This window comes from Drosophila willistoni, chromosome 3R, assembly GCF_018902025.1.
Source record: "Drosophila willistoni isolate 14030-0811.24 chromosome 3R, UCI_dwil_1.1, whole genome shotgun sequence".
Classification (NCBI taxonomy): Eukaryota; Metazoa; Arthropoda; class Insecta; order Diptera; family Drosophilidae; genus Drosophila; species Drosophila willistoni.
In genome coordinates, this window is record NC_061086.1 from 7204143 (window position 1) to 7218469 (window position 14327).

The following is a 14327-nucleotide window of genomic DNA, read 5'->3' on the forward strand; positions in this document are numbered from 1 at the left end:
TACCCTAAATCATGACAATGAAAACATTTTAATTAGATGTCCTTTTCATGACAAAAGAAAGGAAATAAAGGTTTTAGTTTCCATAAATTAGTTTCAAAATATTTAAGCTTTACTTATGAGTGAGCTAGTTAGTTTGCCTAATTCTTTCCTACTGTTTTTCTCTTTGAAATAACTAAAATTGGATGGTTTTTTGGATGTAGTTCCTTTTTAACGTATTCGGCAAAGCAAGTGACAACCGTGAGCCAAATGGATTTTCTCTTCTTGCTTAGAGGCCATAACTTAGTCCCTGGTTTAATTTTAATTATTGCGATTTGTGCGTGTGGCACAGCCATATAAAGCACATATATACATATGTATGTATGTATATATAGTATATTTGTATGAACATACAACAAACATCCTCTGTTCACTCCGACTCCTGACTAATTTGCCAACAACATGACACTGACGCTCGAGTCAAGATACAGTGAGCCCAGTTGATTAAGTCGAAACACTCGACTTGAGTCAACTCGACTCGATTCGGCCTGGTCTTGGTCTCGTCGTTTGGTTTTTGGCATGCGTTTGGCTTAATTAAGCAGCACTGCAAGTACTGTTCCCTCTACCGCCTGCCGTTGGTGCTGGGGCTGATGACGCTCATGGTGCTGGCTATGGGGCTGCGTGTTGGTCTTGGCTGGATCTGGTAATCTCCGCGGATTAATGCGACACCCGGGCAAGTTACCCAAATGTCGTGTTGTTGCCGTTTGCTCTTTTGCACGCTTGTTAACAATATTTCGAGCTGAGCTATCGAACATGCGGCCTGCGGCCAAGTGTCAGCCACCAGAAGTCACTGTGGAGCAGTTAAACGATGACGATACAGATGCATATTAAAATAAACTGCAGTGGAAATTATTTACTTATTCACTTCTTTTTTTATATTATACTTATTTTTATTTATATAAATATTTTTGCAATATTTATAGGGGAAACGTATGTTTCGTCAATAGTCAATTGACTCAGCAAATAGTTTCTCATTGGCCGCAACGCTTTCCACAGATCCAGCAACATATTTACCAATGCTAGCTAAACTATTGGCCTAAACAAAGTGATAGACATGGTAAAGAATAATTACTTAAGGGCTTGGATTAACACTTAAATTGCCTTACCTTGGCACGTTTAATCAACTCGATTTGGGCATTCTGAACATTATCCTTACGCCCACTCCAGCATTTGAGGACAGAAGCCTGCATGGAACGCCCAAATGCAAAACTCAAAGCCCAAGGCTTACAAAGTGGCACATTATTGATGGCATGTAAATTTACAGATGACTCCTCTTCGGACATTCCACCGGACAAGAACATCACACCTGAAAGGACAACATTTGATCAATAGGATATGGTTGAGATGTGTTTGTTAGGTTTTAATGATTATCAGTACCCGGTACGGCAGGTGGAACAGTTCGACGTATTGCCAGCACCGTGGCCATGGCAATTTCCTGTGGTATATTCGTCTTGTTGCTATCTTTGCCAGCCGTTACCATATTGGGCCTCAGTAGAGTGCCCTCCAAGAAGATGTGATGGTCATGAAGAGACTTATAGAGAGCCGAGAGTACAGTTTCCATCACTTTCTGAGCTCGATCCATATCGTGATCGCCATTGGGTATAATCTCTACTTCAATAATGGGAACCAAACGTTGCGATTGACAAATCGATGCATAACGAGCCAAAACATTTGCATTCTCAATAATGGCCTGATGTGAGGGAGTATTTTTGCTTATCCTCAACGCACAGCGCCATTTGGCAAAATCGCAACCCTCTTTCTTGTATTGGGCACAACGTGTAGCCAGGTCATCTAATCCCTGGGTGGTATACTCATCCTCTGAGCCAAATAATGGCACACAGCTCTTGTCCACTTTAATGCCAGGAATGATGCCTTTCTTGCGTAAAACCTCTACGAAAGGTACTCCATCGTCGGTCTTCTGATACAGAGTCTCATGGAATAACAAAACCCCCGAGATATTTTCCGCTATCTTTGCTTCGGAGGTAAACAATAGCTGACGATAGTTACGCCGATTTTCTTCGGTATTCTCCAGGCCAATTGACTGCAGGTATCTGCCACAAACGGCAGTAGATTCATCGACTGTAAGAATACCCTTACCAGGAGTCACCAACGCTCTAGCTATACATATTAACTCCTCCTGCAGTTCCTTATTGGGATAGTGGAAAAATGTGGTCATGATGGAAACTTTACAAAAATTTTGATACGAAGCTAAAACTCCTTTAATTTAAAAAAACAAAAAGTCGAAACAATGAAGTTTTAAGCAAGGCAAAGGAATTTGATATGTGATATAGAGCGTACCTGGCAGGCAATTTATTCTAAGTGACAATAACTTAGATTGCCAGTTATATGCATCTTCCTTTGGCCCATGAATCTGGCTAATAAATTAACCTTAGGCTAAACTAATTGATCTCCACCATCTCCTATTCAACTCGGTAGTTAATTTATCTTAATTTATGTCCCAACTTTACCTTTATATTCGACACACACTTAACAAAACCAAAATGTATAACATAAACTTTTGGTAAATCTTTTTAAACGAGGAAATCCTTACTTTTTTCAAGTGCAGTGGACGTCTAATTGTTTTGCCATCTTAATGACATTCTAATGGGACTTTTAATTGCTTTCATTGTTGTTTGGGTCAAGTTTTCATTAGAAACGGCTATTCGATAAACCGAAAGATAAGAATTAAAACCAGCATAAATTTGGTTCACATTAATTATACTTAATTTTTGATGGCAAAAGTTTCTGTGTGTTTGAACCTGGGGCAAGACTTTGTGAAAATGTTTGAAGAAAAAAAAGAGGCAAAAATCCACAAATTAGAAATTGAAAAATTATTTAACAATTTGCAAAGAGTAAATTGAATTTAGTTGACAGCAAACGAGAAAAAAAAAAGAACAAAAACATTTTATTTTTACTGTTCGGTGTGTTTGTGTGTATGTGTCTGAGCAATAAGCCAATTATAGCACAAATATCGATGAAGTCGACTAATTCCAATTGGCGTGGGAATGCGTCTGATGGTGCTGCCGGTACTGTAAATGCTTTAAAAGGATCGCTGGCTAGACAGTTGCCTAATTTTGTGTAAATTATCGCACGAATTATGAGTCTCTCGACTGTCTGAACGTGAAATTTGCCAAAAATAGGCAACTTGAAAATTAAACACGATAAATATCGCACTTGGAGAATGAAACAACAACAACCACGAATCGAATCGCCATAGTCATCGTCATCAATATTCAAGTATAAAGATCTCCGCCAATTAGGCCAGACAAAAACTCACGCACACACCAATAGATACTTATGATATACTGCAAAAAAAAGAGAAAAAGAAAAAAAAACAAAACACCAACCACAACAAAAAATTAAGAAAATCAACCAAACAGTCTTTGCACCTAATTGAGCATGAAAACACAAGCTCTCTGACTCAGAAACGGCTTAAAAATTATTAATTCATTATCTATAAACGTTTTAATTGAAAAGCCACTGAACAAAAAAAAAACGATAAAATGTAAAAAATATGATTGGCTCAACGAAAAGTAAATACCCTATATGCCTATAAAAGTTGGATTAATTTGGTATCGTGAATGAATTTTACTTACCTCTTTACTGAAAATGTGTCTCAAGTGAGTCAAAAAATAAATAATTAAAATCTTAAATATATTGAATCTTAATCTATTATTAAGTGGTTCAGAGTCCTGACAAAAGTAAAACATTTCCACAGCATATAAAAAATCAAAAGCTAGATGATGTAACGTTCCGTCATATGCACTTATTTTCTTTCTTTAAATAATATTAAAAATCATATGCATAAATTACGTAAATTATGCCATTTGATTTGAAGGATTACTTACCTATTAATAACAGTTTGTAGCAGCTTGTAATGCCTTTCGATTAAAAGTAAAGGGCTCTCAGAGCTTTTCTTTTGCAATTTTTGTTGACTTCTCTTCGAAGAATAACCCTTTTAAACTATTGCCAGGTTTAGCTAACAAAGGCCAATCAAGTGAAAGCGATTTTAGGTAATTGTTATTAGACTACTTAAGATTTTATTGTCATGGTCACTTTTTCGCCCAACTTCTTATACTCTGAAATGATTTTAGGGAATTTAATAAACTGCTCGCCACTTGCTCACTTACATAGAGAACTTTGGCATTGGTTTTCGGTTAGCAGATTTTTTTTTTCTTTGTCTACTGCTGCTGGTTGCCGTTTAGTCAGTCAGGCGTAATTATTGTTATTACCAAATTAAGTAGCCAATTTTTTGTCGACTCTTTATCAGAGAGGCTACCGTCTTGTCTAACGAGTATAATCCGCCAACTACTTTCTGGCATAGTCATAAAAGTGTCTCTGTGTGTGTGTTTGTGTGCATATGTACATGTATTGCTGTTGCATTTGTTTTTTTCTTACGATTTTCATTTTCAATTTTCGAACACAAAGTCGTTTTGACCAAAAAAATAAAACAAACGCACAAACATATATACATGGAGTCGGGTGCGCTTGAGTATCGGCATCATTTTCAAGGAAAATCTCTTCATTTTTAATGTGCTTGGCAGCCGCAACAACTGGTCACATATGCTGCAAAACAGAATCAAAAAAAATCAATAAGAAGTATGAAGGAAAAACTGCATATATGCTCCAACCTAGCAACGACTTTGAGATACCAGGGGCAATAAGAATAGTAAAAGGTATGTATGTCCACAATGTTTCGTCTTGTTATTTTTTAATAAATTAGTAGGCTACTAAGAAAATGATGAAAAAGACTGTAATAGTTTGCATTATTCGTAACTTAACAGAACCTAAAGGACTTATATGTAGAAACTTATATTTAGCAATTAAATACCATTGTGACATTCCTGAACTTTAATGGACTTTATATACTCATTTGATTGGTATTTTGCAGGGTACACAAAAAATCGAAAACGATGGCAACGGCTTAAGTTAACTTGGTCTGGCCAAGTAGGTGTAGTGGGAAGGGGCAGTTTGGGGGTTAGGTGCTTATAAATCGTCTGAGATTAAATCGAGCGCACATAATCATATTTAGCTTTTTGGCCAACGTTTCGTGGATGTCAACTGCAGGCCATATCGTGGATCGTGGACTTCCATTCAACTCGAAGTTAGCTCGACCATATGACCAAAAACAATGGCTAAGCGCCACCATCTATGAATTAATCACGTTCATAATTTTACTGTCGTGTTCGTTAATAATTCTTTTTTTTTCTTGTCTCTTTTATTTTTGCTGTTACCTCTTGTGTGTAGTAGTTTGGTCTGTGCTTAATTTGCCTAAAAAAGGATATGACATTGCAGTAAGTGGAAGAGATGGTGGTAGGAATCATATTGCATACACATCTGCATATGCATTGTTCATTGTTGCATAATTAGGCAATGTTTCCTTTTGTATGGGGTGTTTACTATGGCATTTCTTGGCGCGAAAAGTCTTGTGTGTGGTCATGTTGTAACAATCCATTGTTGTTTGTTTTTCCTGCAGTTTTCCAAACACCATTGTTCATTATGTAGATGAGACTATGATGGGGTAAATGGGAGGAATTATGCATAGATAATATGATAAATGGGTGTATGGTAATCAAATTTATAGACAAATTCCTTTTAAATACATTTGAAGTAGCATAAAATAACATTTAGTATTACGTTTTTTAAATAATCTCACTCATTGTCGACCATTATCCTGTCTTTATCTCTTCGTTTTGTTGGCCAATGCTTCTAGCAAAATAAAGGGGTCAGAGAAGGGGACAGACTTTTAGAAAAAGGGTTACAACTACAAGCTTGTAATGGTTTAAATATTGTTTTATGTCAAGAATTAAAGAATTAAAGCATGCAATTTATTACATTAGCAGGACGCTCTCTATTACTATGGAAAATATTTCACTTCCATGGCTAAAATAAAGATTACATACTCCTAAACAATTAGAATCCTCAATGCTAGTGCCATGAGTCATGCATTATTACTAAAGGTTTTTTTTTTGTGTCAGATGCTTAATTAGAAATCTGTCGCTTACATTTATTAATCCTGTAAAACCGAAAAAGCAATTACCACCAAGGCGTGAGAAATAAAAAGCCTTGAGGGGAATGCATTTAAACAACTTTGCAAGAGGCCTAGCCCCATCATCGTCATCGTTGTCGTCGTCGACGTCGTCATCGAGTTAGTCAGCATCCATAGCGGCAAGGCAAAAGTTTTTCCACACGATACCCAAACCCAAACCCAAACCAAGATCCAACCCCATCCCAAAAGAAACACGCCAAAGCTGGGTCCAGGACAAGGAAAAATTATGGCCACACTTTCGTTTTTTAGCGGTGCCCAGAACAATGCTGAACGCGATAAGGGAGAAAGTGGAGCAATGTAAGAGGAGTGACTGCAACATTCTTGAAATGCAGCCAAAGGGGCACCATAAAGTTGAGCCATCAACCCAGCCACACAGACAGAGATAGAGAGATACCGTGAGGGAAAAAGAAACGAAAAGAGAGTGAGCAAGAGATAGTTTCAGTACAAAGTTTTTTGGCCAGCTTGTGTTTATAAGTAGTGGAAGTTGTGTGGAAACGTTGGCTATCAGTTGGCCAGAAACTTTACTGCTTACGTTCGTCATATTTACGCGTGGAGAAACTTGCCTGCCTGCCTATCGGACCCCTGGTAGACCGAAACATGCGAAATACGCTGCTGTTGCTGCAGTTGCTGCGGTTGCTGTCAGTTGTAGTCAGTCAGAGGCCACCTCAAAACCCACTCAAACCCCCTCACTTTGGACACTTGAGACAGTTTCGAAATTGTCCTACAAGTCCTATCTATATACATTTTATACATATATACATACATACATACACAAGTGCAACAGCAAGTACGTATACTGACTGATAAATGTCTCTGCTGAGGCAACAAAACTGTCTCGTTCTACTGCTAAAAAACATTTCCTTATTTCCTGCCAAAGCTCTAAAGGAAACTTTTCAACCAAAAAAGGAAACCAAGAAGCAAAAGCAGCGGAAGCATTCGGGTAGCCCTTATTTTTTTCTCCCTTATTTTTTGTTCCTATGCAAGTCATAGAAATTTACAAGCCCCAGTGACAAGGACGTTTAGTTTATGGACATTTACCCAACTGTGTTGACAATTTAGCTAATTTTCCAAAAGAAAATCATCCAAATACCAAACTTCACTTAGCTGCTTAAATATGGTTTTCATTGGTTAAGATTGCTCTTATCTTAGTGTCAATTTGCTCCTGTTTAAAGTAGGGAAAAAACTTACTAATAGAATATAGAAGTTGAGAATGTCGGCAAAGCTTTACAGGAAAAGATTTGAGTTGATACGTAATTCCCCGACCTAATTTGTAATCAGAATCGTATAATAAACCAACCATATTTTATATTTTAAATGTACATATATACACTCCCGTGTTTTGTACTTTCAAACTTTTAGCTATTTTTCCATACATTTTGAAACCTATAGTTGTCATCACTGATTTTTGTGTAGGAGGATGATGACGTTTTTGCTGGGGAAAACTTTGTTACATTGGCATATGCAATTGGGTTTGCAGCACATCCTGTCGACAGCTTGGACTTGCAAAAGTTTGAATTTGCCTCCTTTATTTTTTTTTTTGGGTTTTTTTTAGTATTTTCTTGTTAAATGTTGTAGGTTTGCTATTTTATTTTCTATTTTTATTATTCGTACATTTTTTGTATTAGTTTTAGTGAAAAGGCGAGCAAAGTTTTTAATGAATTTTATAGCAGCCGCAAGTCGGCTTACGTAATCGCAGTGGGAATGATAAGAGCAAGAGAGAGAGAGAAAAAGCGGTCAGGGGAGGGGGACAATTTGGGGTGAGGAAGAAGACCAAAGCCAAAGTGCAGGCAAGCCAATCAAGCTAATCATAGACAGAGGTACGGGCATACAAAGATTTGGGGGGGGGGCAACCAGGAGAAAGAGATGAAGGGGCCAACGGCAGAGGCAGACAAACCGCTTTGACTTTGATGTGCTAGTTGTAGTTGTTGCTATTGCAGTTGCCTCTGCCGTTGCCGTTGCCGTTGCCGTTGCCGTTGCCGCTGGTGGTGTTGATGTCAGTCGGTGTTGGTCTGGACATTAAATGCAGCGCATTAAAGCCGCAGGAGCCTGACAAGCGTTGAGTCAATTACATGGTAATAAACTAATGGCCCAACCTGACGACGACGTCACTCATCAACGACATCAACAGCATCATTATGTACCTCGTGACATGTTCGTTTATTTTCCACACTTGTTGAACTTTATGTCCAAAACAGAGAAGCCGTGGGGCCAATTTCGAACTGCATTATACAAAAGAGAATCAAGAAAATGAAGTTAGCCCTCTTTTCTTTACAAGAGCTCACTTCTTCTAACCAACTTATTAGGTCTAACAAAAAGACAATAATTTCACTCCATAATTCTTGATATATTTTCACTTTTCTTAGGCATGAACACATTTATTGATATTCAGCTGATAGTTTGAGCCCGGTGGGCAAGTACCATGGACCGGACGTTCCTTGACACAGCGACTATTTTCGGCATTGAAACCAGTTGGACAGCTACTGGCACTAGCCCAAGATCCGCCACAGAATAGGGCCAAAAGCACCATAAACAGACAGGTATAGTTGAACAACATAGTTGATGGATCTTTTTATTCCTATTTATAATTATATATGTAAATACATTACGGATGACATTCCCACAAAATCACTACTGCAACTTACCCTTTGACAACTGGCAAATGCAAAAATGCAACTATTTTCACACATGCCGAGCGGAGGCAGTTTTTATAGACATTTTTCAGATTACTGATAAGAAAGTCTGTCTAGTTTTAGTAAACAGTCTTTATTTATTTATAAGGTCAGCCCCCATCTGTATATAATGATAATTCTATTGAAAAAATATATATTAGCAAAACATCTGCTTGGGTTTGTATTTTATTTCGTTTTGTTTATTTTATTTTTTATTGCATATATTTTTTTTTTGTACAGTCCTTATCAACTTTAGTGTTTGTAGACACATTTGTTGATGCTTGCCTTGTATTGGGAACCTTGGGGACACTCGCCCCTGATGGTACGCTTGGCAGTGCAGTCATGACCCTCCGATTTGAATGGAGCTGGACAATGGACGGCAGCAACAGCAGCAAAAATCATGGAGAAGATGAACACAGCCAACCACGAGAAGTTCATGATGAAGAGTAGCTGTTTGGTATCAAATAAAAGTAAATTATTAACTATTAGTTATAATATTTGGGAACATTTAAACAATAATCAACATAAATCTTTCAATCTCTTATCACGTATTTTCTTACACCTAAAAAGTCTAAGACCCCTTCGTTTCCACCCAACAGAATTTTGAAATTGCCTGAGAATTGTTTGCAAGATTACTAAAATACAGGGTGATAAAATACATTAGTAAATGTTAATTTAAAAATTAGAAATTCAACTTAGCAAAATCAACTCAAATTAATAATTTTTAACATTTTTGAAGACTAAACTATTATTAATTGTCATGATCTTTGGGTAAGATCAAACTTACTATTATGAAAATAATTCAATTTAATAATATTGAAGCAAAATTAGTTTCATTTTAACTTCATAATTTAAAAATTCTCAAGAAAATTTGAATAGATATCTACATTTTTTTTAAATTATATATGTAACTTTTAGCATTTTTTAATAACACTTTTCGACTTTTTTATTAATCTAATCCAGTTATCTTTTACTTTTGAAACAATTTCAATAGTTATTAATCAAAATAAATTCTTTATCTTTTATCCCACTAAAAAAGTTCGAATAATTTCACTTTAAACCACTTTTTTTGAACACTTAACAGCAATTTAAAATTGTCTGAGAACTGATTGTAAGCTTACTTTGTTGTCGTTTGCACTTGTGAAAACTAAAATATTTTGGTCATCCGGTAGCTTCTTTTATAGTCTCCCTGAATGTCAGCCAAAAGACCTTATCATCCAAACACTCACACGCACACTTGAACCTTTGACACAATTAGCGTATTTAAACCGTTTGCCGATAAGAATGAAGCGTGAATAACAAAAAGAAACCCCAAAACGGAATCCAAAAAGAAGCCTTCTTGACACATGTTCGCAGCTTATCGCACAAGGCAGCATCTCGCATCAGAAATTCTGGCGCTATTTTGAACAAAAAAGAAAAGTGTTACAGGTGAGAGAGCAATTTGTGACACAAAAGGCATGGGCATTTACATGGGCTCGAATAAGCGCCGAAGTAGGCGTGAAACATCTGCAATAGCCATCCCAATGGCTGTTGGACTTCAAAAATTCCAATGACACAACTGACAGCAAATTGTCATATCGAGATGGTGAAAACTACGGCATAGGGAGGGATGGTAGGGAAGCCGCACTTTATCCCATTGTTACCGACATGCACAATTCACAATGGAGGACGATGAAGGCGCTTCCTGGTGGCCACCTACTGCCTGTCAATGGCAGCAGCAGCATCACAATGCTCATGGTCAGAGTGGGCTCTGATTTTGACTTTAACTTTGGCTTGTGGCGGTATCTTGCATATGTCATTCGTATACAATTACATTCACAATTTTGCCACACACAAATCACGTGTGTGTGTGTGTGTGTGTGCACTGCAAGAAAACTCTAACCAAAATGCAGAAAATTTCAACGGCTCCTTCAGGATTGACGCCACTTCAAAGGTAAGAATAAGTACCTCTTCTTGGCTGATAAGAGTGCTTTATTCATTTTAGCAATATCTTCTTTTTATTATTCTTTATATACCTTGTTTATTTTGTCAAGTGTATAAACATTTTGGCCATTGTCTATTCTTTTTCTCCCATCGGTTGTGCGCATAAATCAAATACTAACAAGCCATAAAGTCTCATTGTCAGGCCATCCATGTATAAATACAAGAGAGTTCAATATTTGTATGTTATAGTTTGATTTTGATGTACGACAAACTATATTCGGAGGTGGCCACTCGAAGCGTTGTGCGTCATAATTCACTCAACACTTATGTACGAGAATCGTCGTCGTTTGAATCGTCTTTCGATTGAGACTGGACTGGATTCGATTGGATTGGATTGAATTGTGTGAGGAGTGGAATGGGGGGGAGTAGCAAAACGATTGAGATTGTTAGAAAGATGGTTGCGTGTCTGGCAACAAAAGGCAACTTCGACAACGACTAAGACGACTTCTTCACTCGCCAGCTTGTACGATAGGTTTTCTTTCTTGGTTTTGGTTTTGGTTTTGGTTTTGGTTTGGTCATGCCTTGGCTTTGAATTATTGATGGGCGTATTAAGAAGATTAATGTGATGAGCTGTGTGCCATAGAGTTTTGTCGTCGTCGTCCACGTTGTCGTTGGTCATGTTAATGTCTTCATTGTCGGCTTAAAGCTTTACCTTTACCGTTACTTTGTTAGTCAGGCACCTTTTTTTTTTGCTTTGGTTTTTTTTTTGTGGGTGGCAAGTTTTATTCGAGCACCATACAAAGCAGCAATAACGTTCATCAACGTCCTGTTTCTTCCTCACTCGGTTTGGGGTGGAGGTCAGGTCGATTGGTCATTTGGTCGTTCGTTTGCTTGTTCGTTCGTTGGTTAGCACTCTCTCTCTCTCTATTGGGGTTTTCGGTTCTCCATGTGCTCCGATGCGCGTCCATAAGCCATTCTTCTTTCCCATAAGTTTTAAGCTTTGTGTAATTTATTTTTATAGCCATGTAGCCAACATAAAGATTGCAAATATCCAACCCACTAGGTATTTGGTGTCGTTAGTTGCAAATCAAAGCAAACAAAGCCTAAAACTGTATCAAGATGTTACCATTTTAGAATGACGTTTAAATGTACCGATTGCATGACTGCATTCAATAGATCCTGACGGTTTTTTTTTTGTGTCCTTTTTGTGTGTAGAATTAGCCTAGTTAGCTGCGATTCTTCTCGAGTAAGAAATTTACTTTAATAAATTCAAAATGTTTAAAGGTTTCATTTGATTTTATTTACCATAGAGCAATCCTTTATAAGTATTACGAAGGCATTTCATTTCGAGTTGTACACTTTCACTTAGAGAACGACCCAGCATGAATGAGGGAAGGCAAGGTAATCTTTTTTTCGTGCTACTTGATGCATTTCTCATTACTGTAGCTTATGTTAGGCCAACCTCAGGCATTGACTTTGGATAAAATTGTGGTATGTCGTATGCTTTTGAGGAGCATCAGTAATAAATACAGTTACATAGAGTCAGCTAACTCGCCAACCATTCCTGCCACCCCCTTCCATGGCACAAACTGGGCAAGGCCGAAGTCAAAGCTAAAGCCAAAGCCCAATGTTGTTTTTATTGCTTGCCGCAATGTTTTTAACTTTTGTGACCCAACCCACAACCCCACAATCCGTACATTGGGTCCCAAAACCACACAAAAACAGCATAGCAGCACAGGTTTGGGGGCTAAGTAGGGAATGAAGGGAATGTGTGTGTGTGTGTGTGTGTGTGTGTTGGGAGAGGGGGACCCTATAGGGGCAACTGTCGCGTTGCATGTTGCTGCTATTACTGCAGCATTTAACCACTCAGGCAACCAGCAGAATCAAACAACTACCGCCAAGCCAAACCAAACCAAACCACGCCATGCCTTGCCTTGCCATGCCATGGCAAAACGTGCTGAGTTTTCGTAATTAGTGCACAAGAGTGCAACATGATGGCCACGTGCAGTTCAGTTCAGTTCAGTTCAGTTCAGCGGCAGAAAGGGGGATAAAATGAAAACTCTAGGCTACGGCTATGACTTCCATCTATAGCCACCGTCCTATACCCCCCTTTTTTCAGCTTCACTCCCTCACTCTAGCATCAGTTCAAGCTCGAGCACGTTTGCCTTTGGGCCTTTTTGAGTGTGACATGGCCATGTCTGTCGTCTGTCTGTCTGTCGGTTATGTCGTCTATCGTCTGTTTGTTCTACTACTGTTGGTTTAAGTAAGTTGTAAGTTGTTAGTTGCATTCATTCCCATGCCATATGACACAAAAGTTGTCGCCTTTAAGCCAAGCCTTTAACAGTTTGATGGTAATATTAAATAGAGACCAACAGCAACAAGACTCCACTTGACACAATTTCGTTCTCCTTCAGCATCTTCGGTTTACGTCCCCTTTGCAATCTATAGATTATCTTCTTTCTCATATGACCCACTATTTTATTTTTGTCATAATCTCTCTCTGCCTCTTCGATCATCATTTCTTATACAATATATAAGAAAAATGACTTAATTTCACTAATACAACAACGACGCAAGACGAGCCTTCACTTGACTCCTGTCCATTGTTGTGGCTGGGCGGTCATTGGTCAGACATGGGTGTAGCAAGATTTCCACCCAAAAAGGGATATATGAATGTGATAATTTAATAATCTTCCAAAATGTTGTACTTGAAATTTAATTATAGTTGAGGAGTTTAAGATATTATACACATTTATTGTGCACCCTTTTAAATTATAAGTATTTAGCTACTTAATGATTCTCGTGCTTAATTACTTGATTGGAAAGGACTTTCTTGTTGAAAGCGAAAGCGATATGGCTATCTGCCCCAACCAAGATGCTGACTACGCTCTGGGGTTCGTGCCACTGTTTTGAGGACTGTATGAAGTGGACTAATAATATAAAAGGAGTAAACAAGTCCATATAGGGTTAAATCGGTCAGCAGTATCTTGTGCAGTGTTTTTTTTCTGTTGTTTTTTTTTTAGTGTTTGTCTCATCACATATGCATTTTTTTTAGTTCCATTTCAAAATCGAACTCCAAGTGGTGACTTCAACTTCGACTCGGAGTTGGACTTTGGGTCTCGGCACAAAGTGACAGGCGACGGCGGAGGCGAGCATTGCAAATTGTCAAACCGTTATGTGTATGGAGGGCTCAAGAGAAAGCTTTCGGAATGGAAAGGAGCCAGCGAATGAGTGAGTGCGCGTTGGCGTCGATGCGATTTATTGTGAAATATTGAAATTAAATAAACAAGCAAAGCCCAGTGAGAAAATGAGCAATGCGAATTGTTTGTGGGTTGTCTGCCAGGTTGCATCTGCATTTTTAAGGCCCCCAAGTCCCAATGCGGTTATCGCCATGACAGCTGTCAATCACAAGAGTGAAGGAAGCCACATCAACAAAGAAAATAATGAAAAAATAAAACAAAACCAAAAAAATCCCAAACAAACCAACAACAATTGCAGCCAATTGCAATTGCAGTTACGTGAAAGTTTTTTTTACCTTTAATTGTACCTGCGGCAGTTCTTCAATTAGCAAAACAAGTGATTTTATAGCGCCCCCCATTAAGGTCTTTCGGTTAGCAAGTAAGTAGATTCACTCCAAATGGTGTCCACTT

The 14327-nt window shown here is 38.0% G+C and overlaps 3 protein-coding genes across 4 annotated transcripts; all 3 read right to left on the bottom strand.

Annotated features, from left to right (window-relative positions):
- On the bottom strand, positions 1 to 2321 carry LOC6651285 (fructose-bisphosphate aldolase). Its single transcript, XM_002073100.4, has 4 exons — positions 1414 to 2321; positions 1143 to 1342; positions 894 to 1072; positions 1 to 826 (listed from the first exon to the last, which is right to left on the bottom strand). The coding sequence occupies exons 1-3, from the start codon at positions 2210 to 2212 to the stop codon at positions 977 to 979; spliced, it is 1095 nt and encodes a 364-aa protein (XP_002073136.1). The 5' UTR covers positions 2213 to 2321; the 3' UTR covers positions 1 to 826; positions 894 to 976.
- A 6087-nt stretch (positions 2322 to 8408) lies between these two features.
- Positions 8409 to 8656, bottom strand: LOC6651286. The gene has a single exon (XM_023180435.2). It carries the CDS (start codon positions 8637 to 8639, stop codon positions 8445 to 8447), a length of 195 nt encoding a protein of 64 aa, XP_023036203.1. The 5' UTR covers positions 8640 to 8656; the 3' UTR covers positions 8409 to 8444.
- A 292-nt stretch (positions 8657 to 8948) lies between these two features.
- On the bottom strand, positions 8949 to 10169 carry LOC6651287. 2 transcript variants are annotated; one of them, XM_047009347.1, is made up of 3 exons: positions 9542 to 9566; positions 9317 to 9389; positions 8949 to 9204 (listed from the first exon to the last, which is right to left on the bottom strand). In XM_047009347.1, the coding sequence occupies exon 3, from the start codon at positions 9190 to 9192 to the stop codon at positions 9007 to 9009; it is 186 nt and encodes a 61-aa protein (XP_046865303.1). In that variant the 5' UTR covers positions 9193 to 9204; positions 9317 to 9389; positions 9542 to 9566; the 3' UTR covers positions 8949 to 9006. The 2 variants fall into 2 exon arrangements, with proteins under 2 accessions (XP_046865303.1, XP_023036343.1); XM_023180575.2 differs by lacking the exons at positions 9317 to 9389; positions 9542 to 9566 and adding an exon at positions 9876 to 10169.
- Between the last annotated feature and the right edge of the window lie 4158 nt (positions 10170 to 14327).

Bases quoted from the DNA above. Each gene is read 5' to 3' on its own strand.
- LOC6651285 (XM_002073100.4), bottom strand. From the start codon at position 2,212: ATGACCACATTTTTCCACTATCCCAATAAGGAACTGCAGGAGGAGTTA. The intron at 1,343-1,413 runs GTACTGATAATC...TTGTCCTTTCAG, and splicing joins TGTTCCACCTGCCGTACCGG to GTGTGATGTTCTTGTCCGGT. The intron at 1,073-1,142 runs GTAAGGCAATTT...CACTTTGTTTAG, and splicing joins AGTTGATTAAACGTGCCAAG to GCCAATAGTTTAGCTAGCAT.
- LOC6651286 (XM_023180435.2), bottom strand. From the start codon at position 8,639: ATGTTGTTCAACTATACCTGTCTGTTTATGGTGCTTTTGGCCCTATTC.
- LOC6651287 (XM_023180575.2), bottom strand. From the start codon at position 9,192: ATGAACTTCTCGTGGTTGGCTGTGTTCATCTTCTCCATGATTTTTGCT.